The sequence below is a fragment of the Cotesia glomerata genome, linkage group LG2 (genome assembly GCF_020080835.1).
Source record: "Cotesia glomerata isolate CgM1 linkage group LG2, MPM_Cglom_v2.3, whole genome shotgun sequence".
NCBI lineage: Eukaryota > Metazoa > Arthropoda > Insecta > Hymenoptera > Braconidae > Cotesia > Cotesia glomerata.
In genome coordinates, this window is record NC_058159.1 from 20,468,743 (window position 1) to 20,490,141 (window position 21,399).

General features: G+C 30.6%; 2 protein-coding genes and 2 non-coding genes across 4 annotated transcripts in view; 2 read left to right on the forward strand and 2 right to left on the reverse strand.

Moving 5' to 3' along the window:
• The window catches only part of LOC123259748 (insulin-like growth factor-binding protein 7), a 227,441-nt gene extending 215,153 nt beyond the window's left edge, over positions 1-12,288 (forward strand). Inside the window, exon 5 of the mRNA XM_044720426.1 lies at positions 11,945-12,288. Within this exon, the coding sequence (XP_044576361.1) occupies positions 11,945-11,949 (5 nt within the window). The 3' untranslated portion in view covers positions 11,950-12,288. The remainder of the gene's footprint in view (positions 1-11,944) is intronic.
• The window catches only part of LOC123259742, a 418,255-nt gene that overhangs the window by 333,906 nt on the left and 62,950 nt on the right, over positions 1-21,399 (reverse strand). The window lies entirely within an intron of this gene.
• Trnat-cgu lies at positions 4,968-5,040 on the reverse strand. The gene has a single exon. It is a non-coding gene; the product is annotated as a tRNA-Thr (tRNA).
• Trnat-agu lies at positions 5,830-5,902 on the forward strand. The gene has a single exon. It is a non-coding gene; the product is annotated as a tRNA-Thr (tRNA).

Genomic DNA, 21,399 nt, shown 5'->3' on the forward strand with positions numbered 1-21,399 from the left:
ACCAATAACGTTTTTGAGCTCTTCGAGCTCAAAATATACAATTTATGGGTTATTTTGAGCTCTCCAAGCTCAAAGAGATTGCTTTCCTATGCTTTTGAGCTCTTCGAACTCAAAAGTCTGATAGGGATTTTATGACACTATTTTTTGAATTTTTAAACCGCAATAACTTTTGAATGAATAAACCGATTTTCACGCAGTTGGCAGCATTCAACGCAGTTTTTCAAGCCTCATAAAGAATCTCAAATTTTGAATTGATCGCGCTAGGAATTTTGGAGTTATTCCGAAATAACACTTTTTTCGGTTTTCTTTCGTTCACGATATCTCTCGAACGAATCAACCGATTTTGACCGGACTGGTGGCGATCGACGTGGTTTTTTGAGGTTAAGAGCTGATTAGTTTTTGGAATTGAACCATCAAGCCGTTTAAAAGTTATTCCAAAAAAACCACATTTGAAAAAAATTTTTTTTTCAGTTTTTTTAAGATTTCTCAAAATCTATTGATTTGAATCGGTCCAAATAGTTTTCAAAATCTAAGTTTGGTCAAGCCCTTTCGAATGGCACCAACCACGATGAAGTCGGTCAAGCCGTTCAAAAGTTATAAGCGGTTCACATACTTTCACACACACACACACACACACACACACACACACACACACACACACACACACACACACACACACACACACACACACACACACACACACACACATACAGACACCGTGACAACCTCGCGGGGATAGTCAGGGAAGCTTCCTGTGACCTTCAAACGTCGAGATCTGATGAAAACTCGGTTTTTGCAAAACGGGGTGAAAACAATAACTTCCCGATTTTTGAAAATCTTCGATTTTCGTAGCGGGAAGTTAAAAAAGTGTCCTAGGAAACGAAATTAATACACTCATGACATTAAAATTTTTTTAACTTTTTGCTATTATAATCAGTAATTTCCAAAAATTGAATTCCCATCAGATCTTCAGATCAACAGATTCTTTTAAAAAATGTGTAAAAGTTTTATTGATGAGCTAGAATAGCTCAAAATTTCGTACAACGAATTTTTTGAGTGTTTATAGTTCGAATATAATGGGAAGTTCCAGGGATAGCCTGCAAGATACACTATTTCTTAACTCAAGAATTTTTCTTTATACCTCGGTCAAAAAGTACGCATCTTTTGTACCTATTTCGAGGCAGAAAGTTAAAGATACGTGCATTAGTAAAGCTGTACATTCGCTCTTTGTAACAGCGGGAGCAAAAAATTCTTTCGTTACCCCTACTGACATTAATCATTTGTTACTATGTTTTGTTTACGCTGATTATTTACAATTGATGGTACAGTACAACTTAGTTATATTTCTTTCTCTCTTCTACTTACATAAAATATTTCATATATCGATATAACTGCCATAAGAGTGAGTAGAGATCATCCGATGTAACTTACAACCAGGTTGTACTGTACTAAGATACAGTTTGACAGTGACGTGTGTAAAATAGATCAACTTTATTTCATTAATGAATCATTTAGAAAAAATGTACGCAATAAAAACAATTTAATTTGATTGTTATTAATCATTGTTAGTTTTCAGATAATATGTTCATTTTTTTTTTATTTTTAACCGAGAATAATCTTTATGTTTGTTGAATTCAAGAAATTTTAGTTTTATTTAATCTAAAAACTTTCCAAATAAAATGTTTGTTAATCATCTACATTGATATATATTAGGGTGTGCCAAAAAAATCAACTAATTTTTTTTTTTTCAAAAAGTTCTTGAAATTTCGTTAGAAGATACCAAAATAAAAATTTAATCAAAATTTGAACCCTTAATATCAATATTTAAAGGTCATGAACTGAATTTTTCGAATTTTCATTTAATTAACACGAAAAAAAATTTATAGAAAGTTTGGATTTTTATTTCTCTTAATTGAACCAACTCCATCGAACGAACAATCAATATTCTTACAGGAAATTGAACGCTGAATAAAAAAGGTCTCTTATCATTTTTTGATAAATTCAATTCTCCGAAAGTTATTCAAGGTTGAAGTTAAGCTTATTGCAAATTTGTCGATTATTTAACTTTTACGGTAAATTTATTACACCGGCACACAAAAAAAAATTTGTTTGTACTTTTGACCGGACCAAATTGGAGTCCATTAGGCCCGGTCACTGTCTAGATTTGAGTCAAATTAAAAAAACCTAAAAAAAGGCAAACAATTGGTCACAGCGATGAAAAAATTTTTGTGGAACCGGATCAAGTATGATTTTCATATATTTCAATTCACTGAATCTGAATCAAATCGTTAATTAGCTCGTCTTATTACGAATGGGAATTACTTCTTGTAGTAGTATACTTTTCAGTAGGAGGTGCCCTGGTAAGGAATTTTTAATGAACCCAAAATTCGAACTCTATTTCAGGATGCAAGATTTTTATAGGAAAAATGAACGAAGCGGAGAGAGCAGCTTAGGTTAGTTTCAAAAATGTGTTTCAAAACTTTTTAGGAAATAAAAAAAGCGAAAACTACAGGACGTTAGTAGAAGAATTGGTGACAAATTACAAAAATTTAAGTCGCTTAATGAACCTCAAACTACTACATGGATTCTCACATCGACCACTGACAGATTTTTGCTGGATACTAATAAAAGAAGTACCAGAAGAATACAGAAAACGTAAAAGGAACTCACTGCGTAGGTCATTTGAAGATAAAAGAGTTCGATACAAACGAACGACTGTCTGAAATTCGAAAATATAGTTTTGTACCTTCTCCTTACATGCTATTTTCTAGAAATTTTAAGACTTTGTCAATTTTTTAATTCTAAGATCATATTCAATCCTTGAAAATACGCCCAAGTCATTAACAATCGTGTTTAATAGATTATTTCTCATATTTATAACTGCAATTTTCCCGATTTTTTAAAATTTTGACACGTTACTGGTATAAAAAAAACTTAAGATTCAAATTCATACTCAATCTGAATCCAAAAAATTCTTTACATCGATAATTTTGATTTTTCATGATTTATTGAAATTTTTTTTGGTTTTTCGCAATCTTTTTCAAATTTTAACGGCTCAACGGGCTAATTAACGTTTAGATTCAGATTCAGTGATTGTATTACATAATAATCATACTTGATCCGGATCCACAAAAATTTTTTCATCGCTGTGACTGCAACTGTTTGCCTTTTTTTGGTTTTTTTGAATTTTACTCAAATCTATACGGTGACCGGGCCAAACGGACTCCAAATTTGGATTTAGTGGGGTGAAAAACATGTTGATAGGTGGGTTCGGTCAAAATTACAAACAAATTTTTTTTTTTGTGTGCCGGTGTAATAAATTCACCGTAAAAGTGAAATAATCCACAAATTTTCAGAAAGCTTAACTTCAACCTTGAATAACTTTCGGAGGATTGAATTTATCGAAAAATGATAAGAGACCTTTTTTATTCAGCGTTCAATTTCCTGTAAGAATATTGATTGTTCATTCGATGGAGTTGGTTCAATCAAGAGAAATAAAAATCCAAACTTTCTAGAAATGTTTTTCCATGTTAATTAAATGATAAATCGAAAAATTCAGTTCGTGACCTCTAAATATTGATATTAAGGGTTCAAATTTTGACTGCATTTTTATTTTGGTATCTTCTAACGAAATTTCAAGAACTTTTTGAAAAAAAAAATTAGTTGATTTTTTCGGCACACCCTAATACATATAAACTTTTGAACCATACATATTTTATGAATCCGCTTAACGAGCGGAGGCGATATATAGCAAAATTTTTTAAAAATTCCGTCATGAGATCCAATGCAATAGTTAGATTTATATGAAATCTACTTATAACGTATTATATCAACAATAATATCATTATACATATAAACTTTTGAACCATACATATTTTATGAATCCGCTTAACGAGCGGAGGCGATATATAGCAAAATTTTTTAAAAATTCCGTCATGAGATCCAATGCATTAGTTAGATTTATATGAAATCTACTTATAACGTATTATATCAACAATAATATCAGTATATTAAATTAACAATAATCATAATTAATTGATTTTAGCAAATTAATCCATGAATACCGATCCGAAATTCTTGAAGAATTACTAAATTTTCATTATTACTTCTTCACCATAACAATTTTATCGGTATGAGGTCTCATACCATCAGAGAAAATTCAGGTGAAATTCAACAATTAAAATTCAGAGAAAGATTTTTTTACTCAGTGTAACTTTTTTCAGTAACTGAAATAGATATTTATGTCATAAGGCCGTGAAGTGGCGGTTTTCTGACAGCGACGATATTTCGATATGAGCATAAGTTTTGTGGCGGGAAGATCCGAAACGGGCGCAATTTTAACGAAAATTTACGCTCGTTTTCGAACATTCGCGTCACAAACATTAAAGCAAATATCGAAAAAAAGTCGTCAAAATCGCCACTAAACGGCCGAATGACATACAATATTTTTTGTTATTATCGCTCCATAAGTTTAACTTTTGAGGGATAAGAGGCAAATAATGACATATTAAAATTGTATGAAGTTTCACAAGGGCAAAAAAAATTAATTTTATATTAATTATCTTTTTATTAATTTTAAAATCTTGCTCACGTCCAGAAAATGTAAATAACTTTTTATTAGTATTTAATTATGGCGTTGTTGTTATTTTAATAACATTAGGTCCGCTTCGTAATAAACTGCCATCAGACAAATAATTAGCGCCACTCAATAGTAACTAAGTTTAACATTGACTAAAAATTATCGGTCGGTACGCTAGAATGTGACTTTTTTTTTTACAATCTCTCTCAATTTCGTCTGGGTGTACACGAAAAGTTCGTAAAAAAAAGAAGGGGGTAAAACTTCACGGCCTAAGCCGTGAAAAAAAGATGGTATGGTAGAGTCTCTAGAAAAGAGTCCCTTTACGGACGCCACCCAGCGATCAGAAGTTGAACTTCTGGAGCAAGTATAACAAAAAAATAATTCGGACAGCCCAGACCAGGACTTGAACCTGGATCTTTTGGTTACGCGCCAAACGCTCTACCAGTTAAGCTATCCGAGACACTATCCGTAACTATCATTCAGTTACCTATTAAGCTACACTGAGTAATTCTTTATTACGACTTTGATATATTTTTATTACTTTGACTCCGAATTTCCTCTTGATTGTCCAGAGCTTGAAGTCCATATTGGCCAAGGTTTTTAATAAGTTCAATTAATGAATGATGTGAAGATCGGTGGTTTTTTAAATTCATAGATTTTAGCAAATTAAGCCATGAATCCCGATCCGAAATTCTTGAAGAATTACTAAATTTTTATTATTACTTCTTCACCATAACAATTTTATCGGTATGAGGTCTCATACCATCAGAAAATTCAGGTGAAATTTAACAATTAAAATTCAGAGAAAGATTTTTTTACTCAGTGTAACTTTTTCCAGTAACTGAAAAAATAATTCGGATAGCCCAGACCAAGACTCGAACCTGGATCTTCTGGTTACGCGCCAAATGCTCTACCAGTTAAGCTATCCGAGACACTGTCCGTAACTATTTTAATTGTTAAATTTCACCTGAATTTTCTCTGATGGTATGAGACCTCATACTGATAAAATTGTTATGGTGAAGAAGTAATAATAAAAATTTAGTAATTCTTCAAGAATTTCGGATCGAGATTCATGGCTTAATTTGCTAAGATCTATGAATTTAAAAAACCACCGATCTTCACATCATTCATTAATTGAACTTATTAAAAACCTTGGCCAATATGGTCAAAGTAATAAAAATATATCAAAGTCGTAATAAAGAATTACTCAGTGTAGCTTAATAGGTAACTGAATGATAGTTACGGACAGTGTCTCGGATAGCTTAACTGGTAGAGCATTTGGCGAGTAACCAAAAGATCCAGGTTCAAGTCCTGGTCTGGGCTGTCCGAATTATTTTTTCAGTTACTGAAAAAAGTTACACTGAGTAAAAAAATCTTTCTCTGAATTTTAATTGTTAAATTTCACCTGAATTTTCTCTGATGGTATGAGACCTCATACCGATAAAATTGTCATGGTGAAGAAGTAATAATAAAAATTTAGTAATTCTTCAAGAATTTCGGATCGGGATTCATGGCTTAATTTGCTAAAATCTATTAATTTAAAAAACCATCGATCTTTACATCATTCATTAATTGAAATAATCATAATAATATAAATAGCCGATTGGCGTTAGTGTATTAAATGAATAAATAAAAATTAGGAAAACGGTTGACCCTAAAGGCCACCCCAGCAACTTCCCGCTAATTCCATACTTGGGCGCTCAAAATTGCACTTATTACGTTTTTGAGCTCTTCGAGCTCAAAAATATTACTTTCGTGTCATTTTGAAAAACACTATTTTTTTAATTTTCAAACCGCAATAACTTTTGAATGAATGAACCGATTTTCACGCAGTTGGCGGCATTCGACGTAGTTTTTTAGGTCGCATTAAAAATCTTTAAGTTTAAATTGATCGAACGAAGAATTTCGAAGTAATTCCAAAAAAACATTTTTTTCGGTTTTATTTCGACAACGATAACTCACGAACAAATCAACCGATTTTGACCGGCTTGGCGGTGATCGACGTGGTTATTTTATGTTAAAAGCTGATTAGTTTTTGGAACTGATCGGTAAAGCCGTTTAAAAGTTATTTCAAAAAAACCACTATTGAAAAAAAATTTTTTCCAGCTTTTTTTGAGATTTCTCAAAATCTACCGGTTCGAATCGGTCCAAATTGTATTCAAAATCTAACGTTGGTTGAGCCCTTTTTAATGGTGCCAACCGTTATGAAATCGATCAAGCCGTTCAAAAGTTAGGATAGAGTTACACACACACACACACACACACACACACACACACACACACACAATTACTGGAGGTGTACCACAAGGTTCAGTCCTAGGCCCGCTCCTGTGGAATATTATGTATGACGGTCTATTAAGACTAACTCTGCCAAGAAACGTCAAACTCGTAGCATATGCAGATGACGTAGCCGTAGTGATTGTTGCCAAACACCTTGACGAGATAAACCATATGTTCGATCTCACTTTTGAGCGCGTTAACCGGTGGATGGACGCAGTGAACCTGCAACTGGCGCAACACAAGACTGAGGCAGTGCTTATTACCAGCAGAAAAGTGGTAGAGACCATTAAGCTAAAAATCGGCGAACAAGAAATCACATCACAACCTTATATACGATATTTGGGAGTGTTGCTTGATGCCCAACTCAACTTCAAGCAGCAAGTGGAGCATGTCAGTGCCAAAGCGTCAGTAGTGCGGGCCAGTCTCGCACGACTGATGCCGAACGTCGGAGGCCCAAAGCAGAGCAGGAGGCTATTACTGTCATCAGTAGTCACATCGGTGCTCACTTACGGAATATCCATTTGGGCCGACGCATTAAAAACGCAAGAATCATTGAGAAAGGTTGGACCAGTATATCGACTGAGTGCCCTACGAGTAGCTAGCGCTTTTCGCACAATATCAGAGGAAGCAGTGTGTGTTATTTCCGGTACTCTGCCTCTCAGAGTCCTAGCTGAGGAAAGACGGAACCTATATCAACGAAAAAGGTCAACCACACTGAGCCCTGAAGAACTTAGAAGCGAAGAACGGCAACACAGCATCGCAAGATGGCAACAAGAGTGGAATGCTTCAGATAAGAGTCGGTGGACGTACCGTCTCAAACCTCGGGTTGATGTGTGGTTCAACCGGAGTCACGGTGAGATCAACTATTATTTAACGCAGATGTTATCAGGACACGGATGTTACCGGAAGTATCTCCACCGCTTTAAGCACGATGATACCCCAGAGTGCCCGTCCTGTCCAGGGGTCAATGAAGATGCGGAGCATGTCTTCTTTGTGTGTCCACGTTTCAACCAACAGCGCAATGAGTTAGAGAAGATTCTAAAGAAGAGAACCCAACCAGAGTCAATAGTAGAGGCAATGTTGTCGTCAGAAGCTGCCTGGAACGCCACAAGCATTTTTGCTACAAAAGTGCTTACCGAGTTGCGATCCATTGAGAGGAAAAGAGCGAAAGACCGAATCTAGAAGGAAGAAATAACATCTTAGCCACCAGAAGGAAGAGCGGCAGCTTATTCCTCCCCCCGCGAAGAAATTCCTTACGGCGGTACCATGGGGGATCAGAGGATAGAAGAGAAAGGGGTTTAGGGTTTAGTGGGTAGGGGCGTCAGCGTCGAGTTTTAGTATGACGCTGCGTCGAGTCGCCACATATCCAGGCTAACAGCTATGCCTAGAATCCGTAAAAAGGATTCCCCTCCCCCCAAAAAAAAAAAACACACACACACACATCGTAAAAATTGTTGGAAAGCTTCCTAGAACCCCAAAACGTTGATATCCGATGAAAACTCGATTTTCGAAAAACGGGGTAAAATCAATAACTCTCCTATTTTTTAAAATTTTAAATTTTCTTTGCGGAAACTTTAAAAAGTCATCTTTACAAATTTTTGTATTGAATTTGACGAAAAATTTTTTATTTTGCAAAAATCAGCAACAGTGGACGGGTTATTCAAGGTTCGTTGGGATCACTGAAGTTAAGTAGCATAGTGGGTGGTTCATACTTGGACAGGTGACCAGTCGAGATTTTCTATATAATTACATGTAAATCTTCGTAATTATTATTTGTATAATAATTATAAATAATATAGTTAATTTATTCAAAAATTTGATGTCATGCATGACATCAAATTCTTGAATAAATTACCATGGTATAAGACAACACATGATTGTATATGATAACGCATGACCACATCAGATAATATAGGTCCAATTTTCTAATATGATCAAACATGACTATATGTGATACCTTATCTACCTATATAATCATAAATATATGTTGTTTCAGGAACTTAAAAAATTTAATCAATTTATTAGTATTTAAGAGCAACGAATAATTTAACTCCACATTTATTTGTCACCATTATGATAACGTAATGTTTTTCAGTTATATTTTTTCTCTCAGACATTAAAAAAATAATTAAAAATGTCACAACCGAATAAATTTCAAAGAGTTTCGCGGTGTTACCCACTTTTTCTGCGACCTTAGCCTCACCTTTGTGATGCTGATCGGAAACACGCGGGCGATTGAAATAAACTAGAACTGTACTAAAAATATACTTGGCATCTGAGTGAGCACGAGACTCCACTGCAGATTCATGCGAAAGGCTCTCGACCCATTTTTAACGTAAATAAACAAAGACCTGAATTATACTCTGCTCTTTAACCTGACTCTGTCATCAATTTCTTTCAATGAATTAAATTTAATTTCGACTCACATGAAAAAGAGAAAAATTTTTTTTATTTTTATCAATAATATATCTAGATTAATTAAATTAAGTGAGTTATCTTTACGCAAAACACTCGATAAAATATTTAAAGCATATCTGCATATAGAAGTGAAACGTCCAGGTATTTTATATAGTGGAACATAGCGCGCTCGATAAGACATGTCAATATCTCTTGAATGTCGTGTCTTAAAAATTTTATTCAAAGTAATGAATAAAATGTAAAACAAGAGATTGTCATAATTCATAATTATATTCTTATCTTTGAATTCTAACTAAGTCACTCAGGAAATCCGACTCATTCGTAAAAGTAAAGTAAATCATTTTTATTGGAATGTAAATATTAATCCACTACAGGTGGATTAGGGGCCGCTCACATATAACGTCACGGCTATAAGGGAAAGAAGGTGATATCAAATGTGACGGCCTGGGTCGAAAATAAAACTTGGCTTTTACTTGATTTTTCTTAGTTTCTTTTGAAGTCGTCGACTTGCCGACGATTCTACTTTAGAATTTAAATTTTTAATTTCCCGCTAAAACTGGTCGGGTTGTCATTATATTACCGATCAGGCTAACGCAGTCGTTGAATGGGTTGATACAGTTAAATGACTACGAGGACAGATTGACATTAAATTCAACTCAATTCACATCTGTCCTATGATAGCGTAAATGCTTGAGGGCAGGGTTTTTCCTTGCCCGCAAACTTGGCTGTGTATTTCCTACGTGAGGGTAGGACAGATATACGTGCGTGTATAGCTCTTTTGAGCCAAGGAAACGGCCTCTTCGGAGGTAGGCGAAAGCCTGGCCATATATTCTTCTTCGTTCGAAAGATGTCGTGAACGAAAGAAAACCGAAAAGTGTTTTTTCGGTATTATTCCGAAATTTTCGGTTTGATCAATTGAAACCTGAAAATTACTTATGAAGATGATAAAACTGCGTCGAATGCCGCCGACCGCGTGAAAATCGGTTAATCCATTCAAAAATTATTGCGGTTTGAAAATTCCAAAAATAGTGTTCTATGAAACTTCTATCAGACTTTTGAGCTGGGAGAGCTCAAATGCATAGAAATATTATCTCTTTGAACTCAGCGAGCTCAAAATATCATATAAATTATATTTTGAGCTCAAAAATGTCATAAGTACAATTTTAAGCGCCCAGGTGTGAAATTAGCGGGAAGTTGCAGGGATGGCCTTTAGGGTGAACCGTTTTTCTAATTTTTTTTACTTAAGTTACTGAATTGTCTTGAATTTGATATAACGTTGACTTTTTCTAACTTAATTTAATTACTTGCCTTAAACTTGACTCATTTTGTCTTAAACAAACAACTGATAATCAAGTTGAAACATAGTAGACGTCTATTTATCTTACCTTTGACTAAAATTTAACTAATAAAAGAATAAGAAAATGTTTACAGAATAGAATAAGTTCTTATTCTTTCAGCTGCATAAGAGTTGTATATATCTTTTCGTGATCTCAGACTGTAATATCACCAAATTAATTTAACAATTCATGTTATAGTTCAAAATTCAATACTAAAACTAATTTAATTCTAATTCAATTATGATATTTTTATCTCAAAAAACTCTGAAAGAAAACTATGTAATATTGATTTCATTATACCTTTTTTTAGTTAAGTAACTAAAAATTAATAGGGTTTTGACTTAAATTTTAAATCAAAATTAAGTTTTATTTTCCACTCTGAGTACGTGTTAAAAAGATTGGGAGAAATATGCGAAAAGCGGGAGGGAGAGTCCAAAAGTCGAAATTTTGCGTAATGTAATAATTATAAGGCCTTCTTAACAGTAAAACACAAAACATCCATATCTGGTTATGATTATATATTAATTTTCTATCATCGTACGTGAATCATACTTAGACGCCAATAAGAAATAATTTCGAGAAAAAAAATTTTTTTTATCGTTGTAAATGTAGAGAGATATGAGAAGATCAAAATCCTTATTATGCGCGTACATCTACTCAGATTTATGGTGATCTCTACATCTTATGCTCAGAGTAACCTGTAAATTTGTTTTTGATTAAGTTATGTATCTAATTAAATATACATGAGGACATTGATCGCACTATATCTCCATATATCAAAAAAGTGACGCAGATCTACGTAGATCAAAAACATTTTTTCTCGAAAAGTTTTAATTACAACTGGAAAAAAATTTTTTAACGACGTATATTCATTAATCATTAAATAAACATTTCTGAATGCAATTACACACTCAAAGAAAATTTCTTTAAATATTATCGTGGTCTACCGTAAATTTTATTAGGTTTTCTATAAGTTTTATGTAGTTTAATGTTTATTTCAAAAATGGTAATAAATTAATAACTGCATTATGTCCAACAATTATAGTGAATTTAGCGGTAATTTTTAAAGAAAATTTTTTTCCATGCAATAGCGACAAAATTTCGAAAAAATGGTAGCTAAGACGTTGACATTTATTATCATCCATATATGATTTGCACATAAGCATATTTCCGTGTATGATGATAGCATGATTGAATGGTCATATCTGATTAGATATAGTTGAATCATATATGATGAGATCTGATATATATGGCCAGATATCGACTTTTTCCCCCCAATAATTTTTTATTTTATTATTATTTCATTTATTTATTTTTTTTTCTTTAATAGAATGACACCATAAAGTAGAACTGGATCAAGAGTACGATTAAATCGGTCTAATGGATAATAGGTTGTCTCATCTTTATAGCTGATCACGAAAAGACGATAATAGTGAGACGAGTTTCAGCAGTGTGTTGTCATGTGTAGTACACAAACTCAGTTGTTCACAGCAGTCTTAATTGCACCATCGGCCAGTAATTATGAAAGTTTGTTATATTAGTGTATCGTGGTGTAGTGTGCCACATTTGGGCTCGCAGTGTCTCCTTTATTTTTAAAATATAATGTGAGCTGGAACAATTAATTCAGTATCACGTCCTCTCTTTAATTTACGAGAAAGTGAAGATATAACAAAGTTATCGATAACAATCTAATCGATAAATCGAATACGTTCATTAAATAAATATACAATCACAGGAATAACAGGATAGTAAATAAAGCAACTCAATATATTGTTTACAATGGAGGTGTTTAGGATAACCGCGTTCTTAGTCATCTTTTGTACGATTGGTGAGTTTATTTTAATTAAAATTTTTTTTTTACGCAATAAATAATATTATTAATAAAATGTATGATTATATTTTTTTTTAATTTGTGATTAATAGAAGTTTAAATCTAATAGATGTAATCTATACTTATAATTTTGAAATGATGAACAATAGTGGTATGCGATAGCTATAGTATTACTAAGTCATACGGGAGCAGCCATGCGCGAAAGGAATTCTGGGCGAGTGCACGATCTTCAATAATTAAATGATTTAAACTTACACGAGTGATAATAATATCATAATATCTTTTTAATATGATTATTAGAGTAGCGTAAAATTGTGACTATTCATCTTTTTTTGACTTTCTTAGAAAATATGTTATTTTATCATTCATCATATTTTAAGAGACTTTTTCAACAATCGCCCTAGTAGAAATGTAATCAACTATCTGGCCAGTAACTGGCTAGTTTAACTAGACTTAAGCTAGGAACTGGCTAGTATAATATCCAATAACTGTCTAGTTACTAGCCAGTTTTACTAGACATCAAATAAAACATGGTGACACGTAGATTTTGAGGTTATTTAAAATTAACTATGGATAAGTGTGTTACAATTCAAAAGAGTAATAATATTAATAATAAAAATAGTAATAATTAATAAACGAAATAATTATAAAATTTATTCATGAATTTAACATTTAACTGGTATATAAAAGTTTCATTTATAAAAGTATTAAGAACTATGAAATAAGTTATTAATTTATTATATTATATTCTTAAATATAAAACTAAAAACATTAATAATATAAAAAAATAAAAATAACAGTTATTTTTAAAAGTGTTTTTGCACGTATTGGCAAATTTGGAAGAACTCCTCGTAAAATTTTTAATAATTCATCTAGATGACAGTCTGGAGTATTTGTTTTGATTGCCCACAACCGCAATTCGGTTATTATGTCAATTTTTTAAATTTCATCCATTTTTTTAAATATATTACAAATTATTTTTATATTGAAATACTCAATTTTTTTTTTAATTATTTACACTGTTTTTGAATATTATTATTATTATTTTGAATTGTAACAAACTTATCCATAGTTAATTTTAAATAACCTCAAAATCTACAAGTGTCACCATGTTTTATTTGATGTCTAGTAAAACTGGCTAGTAACTAGACAGTTACTGGATATTATACTAGACATGATCGCTAGCCAGATACTAGATTTAATCGAGTAAAAACTTGATCATTTCTACTAGGGCGGTTCATAAATTTTTTAGGGCTTGCTGAAAATTTTTTAAACTTAAAATGTTTTTGAGTGTCTTCCGATGATGAATATCAACGAACTTACAATTATTTTCTATCAAGTTGACAAAGTAAAGAATATAAATAAAGCACATTTATAAAAGTCAGAAAAACAATTATTACTACCTATTTTAATTAACAAATATTCATCCGACTTCTTTGAAAGTTGAAAAAATTTTGAGAATGACGAGAAAAAATATTAAAAATAAAAAAAAATATTCAATTTTTAACGATTTCCGAAATTTTTTTATATCTTTATTGACTTCTAGAAGTTTTTTTATCGAGCTCATCTTTAGGTAGGACTTTTGAAACATGTTAAATTAACATATTTTCATCGGAAACTCGAAAATAGAAAATATTTTTTTGCACACCCTGATAAATGTAGGTTAAATATTAATAACTATTATTTGTTATAAAGAAGAAATTCATAAACAAAATAATTAAATAAAAAGTAGGAATTGAGTGTGCTTACAGTATAAAATATAAAGAGAGAAGAAAATAATTTTAAAAGTCAAGCTTACTTGAAAATCGCGTTAACAGTGGTTTTCTAACCTAGAAGTTTACCCTAGCTGGGTAATCGAGGACTGACTAAAATTTTTGTTTTTTTATTTTTTTCTCCTATACTTTGCTAGCTAAGCAACTCGTGAGCTTAAACCTCAAAAGAACAAAGTCCACTCGTAGAGACCGCGAGTTCTCGGATTTCACTTGCACTGCATAACTTTTTTGTCGACGTTAAATATATTAACCGCAGCATTAACAAAAAATATAATTTTTATTTTCAATTTTATGCAAGCTATGATAACGGAAGTAATGATGATTGCATTCCAAAATTGGCAAAACTTTTTATTAAAAATTTTAGGGGCTGTAAATAGCTCATAATAGAATTTTAGAAAACCTTTATCTACTTTTCGAAATATAATTCGGAAATTGAAACGACTATGAAGAAGTTGGTTTAAATTTTTATAAACAAATTCGATTTAATATTTTTAGTGTGAAATTTAATTTCCTCACAACAAAGGCAAGAACTGAACTTGCTTTAGAAAATTTTAAACTTCAAAATCGGCTTCATGAAGCGACTAGTGAAATATTCTGCTGTAATCCATCGTCTTTTGTCAAATAAAATCGAAAAATTCTGTTTCTTTGAAAGTTTATATATGTTATATGCTATGTATAAGATACAATGTGCTACGACGAATGAATTCTGTTCACAATAAATCTTATGGAATTTTTTTATGTTACCTGATACACTTATGTTATTATTTTTGTTATTTCAGAAGACGTAAGTATTTGGAAGTATGGTTTTTTTTATTCAACTTTCATGATAAGCTGAAACTACTAATTTAACAACGTCAAATTTTTTGATGATTTATTTTTGTTATTTGTTAAAAATTTAAAAAATTAAATTTTCAGATTTATTTCTGAATTACAATTGCTAGAAAGTTGCCGTTACTAAAAAAGAAAAAAAAAACAGAAATTGTCATTTTTCTAAACTAATTGAATTGATATTTACAAAGAAGTGAAACAAAACCTCAAAAATTAATATCATACCTGACTGTTCATAGTAAAATAACGTATGCATAATGAATTCGTAAAAAATACAAATAATTAAGAATTTTTTGAAAGACTTCATTTATTTTTACTGTTCTATTGTTATTCAACATAACTTTTTGAACTCTTACGCAAATTAGTCCTTCAACATTAAAGGACTGCAAACTTTCAAATTAGTCTTTAAAAAGTATATTTTTGAAAATGTATGAATTTAATTAGACACATATATGCATACATATTTACGTGTAAACATAACTTTTCGAAAATTCAAAATAATAATCTTATAACTTCGAATTTTTGAGAATTGTCAAAAGATTTTTTCCCCGTAACACTCGAAGAATTCAGAAAAGTAAATAAACAACAACAAAAAAATTTTCAATACGTCTTTTCTGGAAAAAAAAAAAAAAAAGAAATAGTAACTTTTATTATAGTAACTTTATATAGTAACTTTTATAGTAATTTTTATTGTGTTACGACCTTATTATTAAAGAATACTTTATTAACATGAAAAACATCAGAAACGTATAAAGATAATTGTGTTACGATCTTATATGATAAATGTAACTATACATATAATAGTATAATCGTTTATATAAATCAACAAGTAAACTGTTTGGTATACACCGTAATAATCAGCATAAAAAAATCGTAGAAGCTTTTATTTCTCTCGGTGAATTTATCATTTCAACATGAAATAATATTTGCTGGCATTAATAATTCAAAAATCTTTTTTACTCTTTTAAATATTAACATTTAAAATTATTTTAGTGTGTCCTAAATGCTGCACATTCTTTAAATTTATTTGATATAATAAATGTTTAATGGAATGGATTAAAATGCATGCATTCACAAAATATTTTGACTCTAATGGTATTTATAGCTTGATTGTATAAAATAGTTCGGAATGTTGTTCAAAGTATGATTCTGGTGTTTCAGAATGGAATGCGGTCAATCGCGATGTCAATCGATCGTATAGCAATTTTTATACTCATGACCTCTCATATAACTTTTTTTTTCCTTATTCATCATTCTATGTTCTCTTTATCTTGATTATATCACTACTCATTTCTAATTGAAATCATTATTACTCTTTGTAATTTACAATTGGTTTATATTGAAAAAAATTCTAGATAAAAAGTAGGATGCATGCGTGCAATTTAAAAATTATGATATATCGCCGCAAGATTGCCTAATATACTAAATTACTTACGTCATAATCTTTAAATCATCAAAGTCGATTTATATTTTTATATCAATTGAATTTTATAGCCAAGATAGTTGTAAATAAAGAATTTGAAATAAGTTTTTTCTACTTTTTACTGATAATTTAATTTGTTAAATGTACAGATGTCTCATTTTAATATTGTAGATCAATATCTATCGAGTTAAAAATTTTAGTATATGATAGTCGATCTAAAGTCATTAACTCTTTTTGATTTATTTACTATTATACTTAAAATGAAACGATCTAGTCTAAATAGACATGTCGATTTTACGAATTTCATTTTATTTTGGAATTACTTACTTTTTATGTCTCTTAAATATATATTATATGTAAGAATATTTCAAAAAAATCGACTATTTTTTTTTCTAAATCACATTGAACCAAAAAAAAACATATTAACATTTTAAAAAGCTTCATCGTCCTGATTTAATTCAAGCATGAAGATTCTGGAACTGAAAAATTTTTCCTGGCTTGAGTAGATTTGATTTAATTCAAGAATTTTTCATCTTGATTCAAAATAATTTTCTGTGTTCAAGAGTTATTCTCTTGAATCAAGTTAATTTGATTTTTGTGTATAAGAAATGATGGCTTTTTCAGTTTTTCGGCGAATCTATTAACCTTATTTTCAAATTAAGCTTCAAATTATCTTGTTTGAGGTCAATTTGAAATTCTTAAGGTATTTCAATTGGATTACAACGACAGTTCTCTAAAATAACCTTGTTTTAATCCTTTTCGTTTTGCACAGTCTAATATACGCATCAAAGAGCTCAATTTTATTTTTGTATCTCCTATAGTCGTTCCTCAAAATGATAATTCTTAGTTTTTAAGTATTGACTATTATATAGGGAGGGGGGGGGCAAAATGGGGTACTTAAGAAACCGTTATGATTTTAAGGACTTAAATATGCTGATTTTTCTCGTTTTCAGTCGTAATTGAAGGAAAATAATCAAATTTCAAGTTGCCGTAGAAAAAAAATTATTTTTTTTTGCGGGCAAAATGGGGTACCCCCTGAGAAAGTGAAAAAAAAATTTCATTATCCGAAAATGAAATGTCGTTAAAAAAATAACATTTTCTTATCGATAAGTCTACGAAAGAACCCAGAGAGATGAACAAATCACCCAAAAAAGAAACATTGTTATAGTTGACGCAATATACTCCTAACAAAAATTGAGGTAGCAAAAAAAATTTTTTAATTTTGTAGTAATTTTTGACGGGTTTCGCTTGAGTAAAAATAATATCAAGATAAAAAAAGAGTTCCCTTGAGAAGATTCTAATTTTTGGATCTCCCGGTGAAAAATTTTTTAGACATAGTTCTCACGCAATTCCAAGCAATAGCACGAAAAAAAAACATTCGTAATTTTTTTGCACTCTCTTTCTTGGTTTAGGGATTCAGGAAAATTTTTTCAAGTTGAATGATCTTGTAGGCCTGAAGATCTTACTTTTTAAATTAAATTAAATTGAAATATCTTACAAGCGCACCAAATGATTTTGAAGAAATTGGCGGCCTCTGACACAGTTTTCTGAGCATTGATAGTTAAATTATGACATCAAAAATTATCCGAGAATAAATTTCGAAGTTTTTTGAAAAAGACATTCTTTTAGAATGGTTAGTTTACACAGAAAAAAAGGTTCACTTGAGCCAAGAAAATATTTTTCTTCCTAATTATTTCCTTGAGCGAAAAAAAAATTTTCTTTTTGACACAAGAAATTTCACTCATTCCAACAAAATTAACTCTCTTGTTTTAAGAAATATGTATCTTGATCCAAGAAAATTTATTTAAATCAAGAAAATCTTCTTGTTTTGAGAAAATTCAGCCTCTTGCTCCAAAAAATTAAATATAAAGATAGAAGTAAATTTTCATTAATATTTTTATTGATTAACATATCAAATAGGAAGATCAAATAATGTTGAATCATTTTTTTGCATTCAATATGTATAATTGCACGCTAAAATAATATAAAATGGGTATCAAATATTCAAGAGAAAAATTTTCTCAAGGTGAGAAAATTTTTTTCTCAGCTGAAGTAGGTGGCACTGCTTCCCTAAAGTATCTAAAAATCTTGATCAAATGTAAAAATTTATTGCATCAAGTATTTATGATAATTTGAATTAAGAAAAAATTACTTCCACCAAGAATAGAATTTCAAGAAAAATTTTTATTTCGGGCAACACAATTTCAGTCTTCCTTCAGGCACTTGAAAATTTTCTTGAGCCAAGAATTTTGTTCTCCAGTCAAGAAATTTTTCTTTCTGTGTAAGATTTTTCTTCGACACATTAGAGGTTTACACTCACATACACACACGCCGACAGATATCCTCGTAGGAATATTAAGAACTAGTTCCTAGGACCTTAAAAATGTGAAGATCAGATTAGAACTTGATTTTCGAAAACTGGCATGGAACCAATGACTCCCCGATTTTTTTTTTTTTCAATCATTTATTTGTAAAGCGAGAATTTAGAAAAAGTAATTGTAGATGTGAAAAAAAATTTATTACGATGCACAATGACGATAAAAATTACTGTAAGAAAAGTTAGAAAAAAAAATTTTTTTTTGTTTTTTTAATTAAAAAATTTTTTTTTCTTTTAAATTGTAGGAAATGACGTTAAAATATATTTTAGGAAGCTGAAAGAGCTTTTTGGAAAAAAAAAATTTTCTTACGAAATTTTGGGGGTACCCCATTTTGCCACCCCGACCCCATTTTGCCCCCCCCCCTCCCCTATATAGTTATATTAATATTCTTCTAGGCTATTATGCCGTGCTAATATTTTCTGAGAGACTGAGAACAATAAGCTTACAGAATAGCACAATGGAATTGCATCCATATTATGTATGAACAATAAGTTATTTTATTTTGTTTTCTAAAACTGTTTCGAACCTATTTTGTATAACTTATAATCCATTTTCCATTATTCGTTATAGTTATCATATAACATAAGTTTGTTTTAAATTTAAATGAATTTAAATGTTTCCGATTTTTTTTCGACTAAGATTTTAATATGTTATTTCTATGCGTTGAGTATTTCTCAGATTTACAGCTTTTTCGCTAAAAGATAAGATCAAGGGGATTCTCTTTGGACTCTTGCAGATTCTCTTTAGTCTTTCAGACGTTGAAAGAGCACTTGTAATCCTCTTTCAACTTTTGCCTTACGGACATATAAATGTTATTTTCCTTTTTATTTCAACTATTTTTTTGAATTTATTTTCTTTTTCTATTTCTCAATTATCTATCTAAATTGGCAATCATAATTCCGTCGATATCAATCGATAGTAAAGTAATCAAATCCAACAAAAAGAAACGAATCTAAAAGCAAATTAAAAAATGTCAAAATCATTCACACTTATTTTTCTGATGTATTCAGATGCACTAGAAGAATATTATTTAAGAGTTCTGATACATATTATTCTTTCATGCTATACTCAAAAATCATAAATCATTTAACTGATATAAGTGAACCAGGAATGCAAGCTAACATTGTCAATGTGGAGGTAGGTAAAAGCAAGTCAGTGATGGTCACACTTTCATATCTATTATATGAAGCAATAACCCGTAAACGAAGTAGTTTCAATAAAAAAAAAAAGTATTATTACACACGCCTATATAAAAATTTATCTGTAAGTAAAGCATATCTGTAAGTATAAGCATATAATGATATACCCTTTAACAGTGATTTAGAAGAATAATAACATAAAATTGGTAATTAGAAAAAGACTCGGAAAAATAAATATCAGTGGTAACAAAAAAAAACTTTTTTACTTCAAATCTTCAATAAAAATCAATTTTCTGAGTAGATTATTGACTTTGAACAATAATGCAACGTTAATTGAAGAGTTTCTAAGCTTACTTCGATCCCTTCATTCGTCAGAAAAGTTAGTTTCGAGTTTTAAGTCTAAGTAAATTTAATTAAATCTTCTGAAGTCCTAATGAGTTTATTTCAAGCCTATATAGCTATTGAAGTCAAATTTACGATTTTAAAGTTTATGTAGGTTTAATAAATTCCTAAGATTTCAACTCAGGTAGGTATCAAAAACTTCCTCCGAAAATTAGCTCGTTTAAGAAATTTAAGAAGTTACTCACGATGTTACAAAAATTTCCCAATTTGTGAGAAATTGAGCTTTTTTTTGTTTTTAATCTTTTTTCTCGTTATTTTACCTTTTTATGCGTTGAAAATTCTATCTTTTGCAGTATCGACATTAATACCTTTAAAGAAATTTGCAAAATCGAAAAGTGCATAGTTTCATCGCTCACATTGTAACAAGAAGCAAATCATGATGTAATAATGCCTTTAACAATGTTAAATTAAAAACTTATTTTTTATAGACTCAATGTCTCTTGATTATTCAATTTTTTTCAACGGAAAAATACGTTGTCTAACGAAAGATATTTTCCCAACTTGCAGATTTTATGATTCGTCATCTTCGTCTCTCATACCACATATTTGCTTGTATTTTATCTCATAGCATAAGTAGACTTTATTATTGTGTTTAAGTCCTCTTAATATTCCAACATCTCAAACCTATTATCAACAGTATCGATGTTTCTACAAATCAGATTAATAAGAGTCAGAGGCTGTTCCATGTGATCCACGGCAACTTTTCATTCCACGGCAATTTTAAAGTAGTACGGCAAGTTTAAGGTAGTATCTCCACGAAAATCATATTTCAAGAAACTTATGGAATTTTTTTTTATCGAAAGATAAATATATTAATAATTCACTACCAAAATTTCAGATCAATTCACCGCACCGTTTTTGAGTAATTAATTTTCGAAATCGCATCTTTTAAACGTAGAGGTATAGATAGATGGTAAAGTTAGTATGAAATCTATTTGCATCACTTGAGTGGTACGGAAGATTTCATACTAACTTTACCATCTCTCTATACCTCTATACGTAAAAGATGCAA